The following is a 9,153-nucleotide window of genomic DNA, read 5'->3' on the forward strand; positions in this document are numbered from 1 at the left end:
TGGCTACAAGCTGAACAGCCACAAGGGGCAGTACCCTCCATGGAGAAGGAGGCTAGAGAGCAAGATCAAAGCAGCACGGAGGGAGGTTAGCCAACTAACGGAGTTGCAGAAAGGTGCGGCAAAGAAGGTGCATAAGAAATACAGCAAACTGTCCATACCTGAGGCCTTGGAAACTGCCAAGCAAAGACTCACAGCCTTGGCCAGCCGCTTGAGGAGGTACACCAGAGAGATAGAAGGCAGGAGAATAAACCAGCTGTTCTCCACAGAACCAGCAAAGGTGTACTCTCAGTGGCAAGGGAACAATAAGAGAACAGCACCACCAAGGCTGGAGACGGAGCAATACTGGAAGAGCATATGGGAGAAGGACGCAAACCATAACGGCAATGCTCAGTGGCTAGTGGATCTGAGGGCAGACCATAGCGACCTCCCTGAACAGGGACCAGTAACCATCACAGTGGCAGATATCCAAGAAAGGGTCTCCAGTATGAAGAGTTGGACAGCACCAGGGCCCGACATGGTTCACGCCTACTGGCTGAAGAAGCTGACTGCACTCCACGAGCGTCTGGCAGCACAAATGAACCAGCTGCTAGTTAACGAGAGACACCCGGAATGGCTAACCGAAGGTCGAACGGTCCTGATCCCCAAGGACCCCAAGAAGGGACCGGACCCATCCAACTACCGACCAATAACCTGCCTCAGTACTACATGGAAGCTCCTGTCAGGCATCATATCGGCTAAGATGAACAGGCACATGGGTCAATACATGAGTGGGGCACAGAAAGGGATTGGCAAGAATACCAGAGGTGCAAAACACCAGCTACTGGTAGACAGAACAGTCAGCCGAGACTGCAAGACCAGACTGACCAACCTGTGCACTGCCTGGATTGATTACAAGAAGGCCTATGACTCAATGCCCCACAGCTGGATCCTGGAATGCTTAGAATTGTACAAGATCAACAGGACCCTAAGAGCCTTCATCAGGAACTCAATGGGGATGTGGCGTACAACACTAGAGGCCAACTCCAAGCCCATAGCACAAGTCACCATCAAGTGCGGGATCTACCAAGGAGATGCTCTGTCCCCACTGCTGTTCTGCATAGGCCTGAACCCCCTCAGTGAGATCATTAACAAGACTGGCTACGGATACCGACTACGGAACGGGGCAGTTGTCAGCCACCTCCTGTACATGGATGACATCAAGCTGTATGCCAAGAGTGAACGAGACATCGATTCACTGATCCACACTACCAGGCTATACAGCAATGACATTGGAATGTCATTCGGACTGGAGAAGTGTAGTCGAATGGTAACGAAGAGAGGGAAGGTAGTCAGAACTGAGGGGATTGAACTACCAGAAGGCAACATTGCAGACATAGAGGACAGTTACAAGTACCTGGGGATCCCGCATGCGAATGGGAACCATGAAGAGGCCGCTAGGAAAGCTGCAACCACCAAGTACCTGCAGAGGGTCAGGCAAGTCCTGAGGAGTCAGCTGAACGGTAAGAACAAGATCCGGGCCATCAACACCTACGCCCTGCCCGTGATCAGGTACCCTGCTGGGGTAATAGGCTGGCCAAAGGAGGAGATAGAAGCCACTGACATAAAGACAAGAAAGCTCCTTACCATGCATGGAGGGTTTCACCCCAAGTCCAGCACCCTGAGGCTGTACGCTAAGCGGAAGGAAGGGGGCCGGGGACTGGTGAGTGTCAGCACCACAGTCCAGGATGAGACAACGAACATCCAAGAATACATTGGGAAGATGGCCCCAACTGACCGAGTGCTCAGTGAATACCTCAGGCAGCAGAAACCCAAGAAAGAGGAGGGAGACGAGGAACCATCATGGAAGGACAGGCCCCTGCACGGTATGTACCACCGGCAGATAGAGGAGGTGGCTGACATCCAGAAATCCTACCAGTGGCTGGACAAAGCTGGACTGAAAGACAGCACAGAGGCACTAATCATGGCAGCACAAGAACAAGCTCTGAGTACAAGATCCATAGAGGCTGGGGTCTATCACACCAGGCAAGACCCCAGGTGCAGGCTGTGTAAAGATGCTCCAGAGACAATCCAGCACATAACAGCAGGGTGCAAGATGCTAGCAGGCAAGGCATACATGGAACGCCATAACCAAGTGGCCGGCATAGTGTACAGGAACATCTGTGCCGAGTATAACCTGGAAGTCCCGAGGTCAAAATGGGAGATGCCCCCAAGGGTGGTGGAGAATGACCGAGCTAAGATCCTGTGGGACTTCCAGATACAGACGGACAAAATGGTGGTGGCTAACCAACCGGACATAGTGGTGGTAGACAAACAGAAGAAGACGGCCGTAGTGATCGATGTAGCGGTTCCGAATGACAGCAATATCAGGAAGAAGGAACACGAGAAGCTGGAGAAATACCAAGGGCTCAGAGAAGAGCTCGAGAGGATGTGGAGGGTGAAGGTGACGGTGGTCCCCGTGGTAATCGGAGCACTAGGTGCGGTAACTCCCAAGCTAGGCGAGTGGCTCCAGCAGATCCCGGGAACAACATCGGAGATCTCTGTCCAGAAGAGCGCAGTCCTAGGAACAGCTAAGATACTGCGCAGGACCCTCAAGCTCCCAGGCCTCTGGTAGAGGACCCGAGCTTGAAGGATAAACTGCCCGCAGGGGCGAGATGGGTGTTTTTATATATATATATATATATATATATATATATATATATATATATATATATATATATATATATATACATATATATGTACCGTCTGCGCTCGACGGTGCAGCCTAGGCTGCAAAATCTGACACCTTTTGATGCATTTATTTCTATTTTTTTTTCTCTTTCTTTCTTAGCTTTTCAGCTCCACTTTTTCGCTTTTTGCAAGAGCTTGGTTCCATCTTTATTCTCTACTCCTACCTCATTAAACTGTGTTCAGCATAGTGCATGAATGCACATGGAAGGGACTGGTTGCATTAGGATATTTGATTGGGTATTGCATTTGCTCATGAAAATAATGCACAGCAGCCCTTAATGACAGCTGTAGCCTGTATAATTACATCAACACAGAGAAAAAATTATTGACCCATTGGCCCACAAGTGCATCAGCCCACCTGGAAAATGCCTGGTATGTCTGTCATGGTCCTGGATCTTTGACCCAGGGTTTAAGGTTTGCTTGACGTTATTCATTAATGGAACTATGAGATACGTATGTTTACTTTCTAAGGACTTCGAGTTTTGCATGCTTATGTTTCAGGTTTTCAGTTCGTTTCCTTTTATATCTGATCTCTTTCTTATGTCCAGTCTGTCTTTGTCTCATCTGTGTTATATCTTCAGCGTCTCCTGTTTGTTTGATCTCCCTGTGTTTTGTCACTTGTCTCCATGTTTGTTTATTCCCTTGACTAATGGGTTGGGACATGGGACAAAAAAAAGTCTCCTTTGCCTTATTTGGCAAATAACAAACTAATGTCACATTTTTATATCCAAATTTGAGCCAGTTCCCCTGAGAAGTCAGATACTGATCAAGCATAACATTCAATTTCTATACAGAAAAGTAAATAAGGGCAATTTGCATCTGAAAACAGCAAGCAAATTATTTTTTCTTTAACTCTGTTTATGTGTGAGTGTTTGTGCAAGTATGTCTAAGTAGTGAAAGGCACATCTTCAGTGGGTTCCCAGGTAGATCGTTGGGTATTTCCACCGGACAAAAATGGAATATAATGATTTGACACAAATGACACAGAAACAGGATGATTTACCATCATCATCTCAGTTCAGTAATTCAGACTGACTGCAGTAAAACACAAATTCCTGTTTCATGTGGAAATGCTTTTTAAAAAAATTTCCATATGAAAAAGAATTGTTGCTATATGTTATCACATAACAACCTGTTAAACTTGCTATAGAAAATACAAAAAAAATGATTAAAACCTAATACAACACAATAAAATTATAAAATGAATATAGGTGTGGTATGAGATGGTAAAGATTTTTGGTGTTAATGTAGCTGAAACATTTATCGGAGAAAGCGTTTAGCTGCATGTGGTGCAGAGGATGTTGAGCATCCATGTATTATCCACAGCCACAATTCTCTGACGGAGGAATCAAAATAGTGTGTTGATTCAAACTGAAACCAAAAAGTTTGAGTACACTCAAAAGTAGGTATTGCCCAAAGATTTCCTTCCAATGATGTGAGGTCTAGTAGGAATGTCTGTGAAGGTCTAGTAGAAATGTGCTCAGAAAATTTAGTTAAGAGGTATTTTGATCTTTAAAGAAGCAGCAGTGCTTCCAAATGTTTTCTGTGGCTAATTGACTCATATAAAGTCCCAGGTGTGAGAAATGCTGCATGTGAAAGATATGTTGAAATGCTGGTGGTATACAAGTCTGGCCTAAATCTACTGTCAGAAAGACTGAAGCAATCCAGGAGTTCAATTAACTGTCTTTAATAAATTCATACAGACAAAATAAACAACATTGTGTCTCTGTTTCTTGCCAGCCTTAATTTGATTTTTTTGCAGATAGGAGTGAATGTATGTATGTGATCATTTATGTGTGATTTTCTGAGACACAAACAGATAATTCTATAATTAGTAAAGTTATAAATACTGGCCTGAATAATGATAATATCGCCTTCTGCTGAGGTAGGACACTCTGCACAAGGCACAAGCAATATCTCACAATGTCTACAAGACGTCTCACACGTGAGGTCAAAATTAGCAACAGTTTTGGAGCTGAACAGTCCTTTTACTTATTCTTAATACAGGCTGTAGCACTTGGGCACCTTGTGTGGCAGAGTGAAGTACAAGTATCTCTAGCTCTCAAGACTACCATGACCTGGATTCCTGTGAAACTACAGTGACTGAATTGCTGATTCATTATTAGATACTGCTTACAATGTTCTCACTCAACACAGGTAGATATCTCCTGTTCTTTGGAGACACTATTGACATTGTTCCTGACTGAGCAGACCAGATGTCCCGAGATGTGCTGTTTCAGAGTGATGATGTTAGTCTCATTGTTTCCAGGAAGGAGTTCAGCATCTGTCAGTGTGCGTCCATCCAGAGTCCAGCTGTACTGAGGACTGTCCCCTCCCTCAGAGGAGCAGGACACCCTCCTCTCTCCCTGGGACAGACACTCAGAAACCAGCAGGACAGAGGACACAGGAGCTGAGAGAAACACACACAGATGAGTTTAGATTTAAAAACCAGAATTGTGAAAATTCTTTACAGTCTCAAATGAAGAACAGGGAAAGCACAAAATACATGTATCTGAACATTTTTTATATTTATTGTATAGATCAGCAAAACATTATTAAATTTATATCTATTAATAGCTTTATTGAGAAGAAAAGGAAAGGAATTACCTTGAATAAGCAACTGTAAAGTCTGCTCGCCTGATGATCTGCCATCTGAATCAAAGGTTATAAGGCTATAATTACCACTGTCTGTCCTGCTTAGATCACTGATTCTAAATGTTCCATTACTGGGTAAGATTAGAGATTTGTGTGCTATGGTATTATAAATAGCCTTATTCCCTCTCACATCTAGTATCTTCAATGAATCCTTTAACAAGTAGTATCTAGGTATTTCAGAGGTGCTGTTCACTAGCTGGATGTCCACGGTTCCTCCCAAAGCTCCATAACACTGAGCTCCATCCTGTCTGCCATCACAGTAAGTTTCCACACCTGCAAATAAAAAATTAGACAAAAGCAAAACTGTCAAACTTTTGAGTGTTAAGTTACTACCAGAAAGACTGCAGTAGCATATGCAAATGTTTACAATGAACAGAAATTTGTAAGCTTCATGATTATTTATGAATATTTTCATATGGTTCCCACAGGTGGGCACAAATTAATGACTGAATTCCATCAACAGAAATAGTGGTTTTGTGGCTACTGTCGTTTTGTTTTAGTAGTAGTTTGTTGTTTACTCAGGCCTGCTGGAAATCAAAAACAGAATATGTATCTAACTGTTATGCAAAACCTCAATTTCTTTGCTGTTCTTAGGGTCTAAAAAACTGACTTTTGCAAGCTGCTCTCATGTGGCAGTTATTCATTGAAAATGAATGCAGGAAGTGAAAATGGAGGAAATTTTAACCCACAAAGAAAAGGTTTGAGTACTCCTGAAACAGGGGACAGTTGTGCAAAAATGCTGCAAATCTTATCAAATGTATGTAAATTAGCAGCATCACTTCCCAACAGGAAAAATGTTACCTTGAATAAACAAATGTAGAGTCCAAACATCTGCTGTCCTGCCATCTGAATCAAAGGTTTCAAGGGTATATTTACCAATGTCAGTCCTGCTCAGGCCATTGATCCTAAATGTCCCATTGCTGGGAAAAATGAGATATCTATGTGCAATGGTATTAGAAATAACCTTATCCCCTTTCACATCTAGTATTTTTAATGAATCCTTTAACAAGTAGTATCGAGGTATTTCTGAGGTGTTGTCCATCAGCTGGATGTCCACAGTTCCTCCCAAAGCTCCATAACACTGAGCTCCATCCTGTCTGCCATCACAGTAAGTTTCCACACCTGTAAAGAAAAACAAAAAAGTAAACTTTTTTTTTTTAACTTTTACTTATTATTTAACAAGTTCACCTCTCATAGCTGTATTTTTCAGCTCCATATTAGTTAAATAGTTAAAAAAAATTAAATATAAAATAAGATAAAAATGTATTTGCTATTATTTTGTTCAAATTCATTTTGATAGTCTCTAAAAAAGAACAGAGAAAGCAGAAAATGCTATATATATATATCTATATATATATATAGATATATATCTATATATCTATATATATATAAAGATTACCCAAAAATCTTATATTTATATAAAGTAGCAGCTTTATTAACCAAAAAAAGATTACCTTGAGTAAACAAATATAGAGTCCGCTCGCCTGATTTTCTTCCATCTGAATCAAAGGTTTCAAGGGTATATTTACCAATGTCATTCCTACTCAGGTCATTGATCCTAAATGTGCCATTACTAGGAAAAATGAGAGACCTATGCTCCATGGCATTAGAAATAACTGTATTATTTCTCCCTGCTAGTATTTTTAATGAATCCTTTAACAACTGGTATCTAGGTATTTCTGAGGTGCTATTGATCAACTGGATGTCCACAGTTCCTCCCAAAGCTACATAACACTGAGCTCCATCCTGTCTGCCATCACAATGAGTGTTCACACCTGCAAAAAAAAGTGAACAAATAAACAAAGTCAAAATCAAACCCAGATGATAAAATCAGTGACTGAATTTAATTTAGTCAAAATGTAAACCCTGAAGGACTCTGAAAATAAGGTTACATGTTATTTAATGAGTTTATATGTCATAGCTATATTTACGCATTTTCACATTAAAATGATCTCAGAATGTGTCGTTAATCTTTAAGGAAATATAAGTAATGGAAGTAAAAATCATTTAAAGTGTTAAAATAAAACTCATAAACTGCAGTTCAACAAATCCTTTGATGAATTCAGCTTAATTTTATTGATGGTGCTAGATCACGTGGCAGCAAAACCTCTTTTTTTTAATTATAAAATTAAGCATTAATGAAGAAGAACAAAAGGTTTAGTAGCTCACCATAAGAGACACCGAGTAACATACACAACAGTCCAATGACAGCTTCCATGTCTGCTCGCTGTACAGCCCCTTATGATCCAGTCAGCAACTTTTCCTTCAATAACAGAAGTGTGTGTGCTGCTCTACACTCTGCTGTCAGCTTGTACTTCACTTTTCATACGCTGAGAGGATGAAAGGAAGTGACATCATATTTGATCCCCGTTTTGCTATCAAGAAAAGAAAAAAAACACTGTCAAAAAAAAAGGTCTTCAAAAGCAACATCTAGTGGTCGAATATAAATTGAATAAATGTGTGAGCAGTGAAATGAACCCTTTCATGGTATTCAGGTCTGACCATTTTCAAATTTTTTAAGTATAATTTTTTTCTGCCTAAAAATGTTTGGGGTAATGTTTATTTTCTGCAACATTGTGTATATTACCGAAAGTAGTCACTCACTCATCCAAATCATTTATGTATTCCAAACAGCTCTTGTCAGATAGCATGTTGGACATTAACTATCCATGCACAGTATTGTACACAATATTCACTAATTGATAGGGGATCACTCAAGGTTTAAACATGGAACTCATCCCCGACCCGGAGTGGGCACTCCACCCTTTTCCAGCTGAGCACCATGGCCTCAGATTTGAAGGTGCTCATCCTCATTCCCGCTGCTTCACATTCGGCTGCGAACCGTTCCAGTGCGACCTGGAGGCCTTCACCCGATGAAGCCAACAGAACCACATCATCCGCGAAAAGCAGAGATGAGATTCTGAGGCCACCGAAGTGAAAGCCCTACGCCACTTGGCTGCGCCTAGAAATCCTATCCATAAAAATTATGAACAGAATCGGTGACAAAGAGCAGCCCTGGCGGAGCCCATCACCCACCGGGAACGAGTCCGACTTATTGCCGGCAATGCGAACCAAGCTCTTGCAACGGTTGTATAGGGATCGAATGGCCCGTAGCAACGGGCCAGACACCCCATACTCCCGCAGCACCTCCCACAGGACACCCCGAGGGACACGGTCGAATGCCTTCTCCAAGTCCACAAAACACATGTAGACTGGTTGGGCAAACTCCCATGCACCCTCAAGTATCCTTGAGAGGATAAAGAGCTGGTCCAGTGTTCCGCGACGAGGACGAAAACCGCATTGTTCCTCCTGTATCCGAGGTTCGACTAGCAGACGACATCTCCTTTCCAGCACCCTGGCATAGACTTTCCCAGGGAGGCTGAGGAGTGTGATCCCCCTGTAGTTGGAACACACCCTCCGGTCCCCCTTCTTAAAGATGGGGACCACCACCCTGGTCTGCCAGTCCAGGGGTACTGCCCCTGATCTCCACGCAACATTGTAGAGGCGTGTCAACCAGGACAGCCTTACAACATCCAGAGCCTTCAGGAACTCGGGGTGGACCTCATCAACACCAGGGGCTCTGCCACCAAGGAGTTGTTTAACTGCCTCAGTGACCTCGCCTCCGGAAATTGGCGGATCATTCCCCTCATCCCTAGACTCTGCTTCCTCCTCGGAAGACATGTCAGTGGGATTAAGGAGGTCCTCGAAGTATTCCTTCCACCGCCTGACAATTTTCTCAGTCGAAGTCAGCAGCGCTCCGCCAGCACTATA

At 42.8% G+C, this 9,153-nt stretch overlaps 1 protein-coding gene across 1 annotated transcript; it reads right to left on the reverse strand.

The window, feature by feature from the left end:
- Nucleotides 1–4,403: 4,403 nt before the first annotated feature.
- On the reverse strand, nucleotides 4,404–7,681 carry LOC146392319 (pregnancy-specific glycoprotein 22-like). The gene is made up of 5 exons (XM_084945197.1): nucleotides 7,552–7,681; nucleotides 6,837–7,157; nucleotides 6,184–6,504; nucleotides 5,335–5,655; nucleotides 4,404–5,137 (listed from the first exon to the last, which is right to left on the reverse strand). Exons 1-5 carry the CDS (start codon nucleotides 7,598–7,600, stop codon nucleotides 4,872–4,874), a joined length of 1,278 nt encoding a protein of 425 aa, XP_084801323.1. The 5' UTR covers nucleotides 7,601–7,681; the 3' UTR covers nucleotides 4,404–4,871.
- Between the last annotated feature and the right edge of the window lie 1,472 nt (nucleotides 7,682–9,153).

This window comes from Perissodus microlepis, chromosome 2 (genome assembly GCF_051167445.1).
Source record: "Perissodus microlepis isolate ML-2025 ecotype Zambia chromosome 2, ASM5116744v1, whole genome shotgun sequence".
NCBI classification, from domain to species: Eukaryota; Metazoa; Chordata; class Actinopteri; order Cichliformes; family Cichlidae; genus Perissodus; species Perissodus microlepis.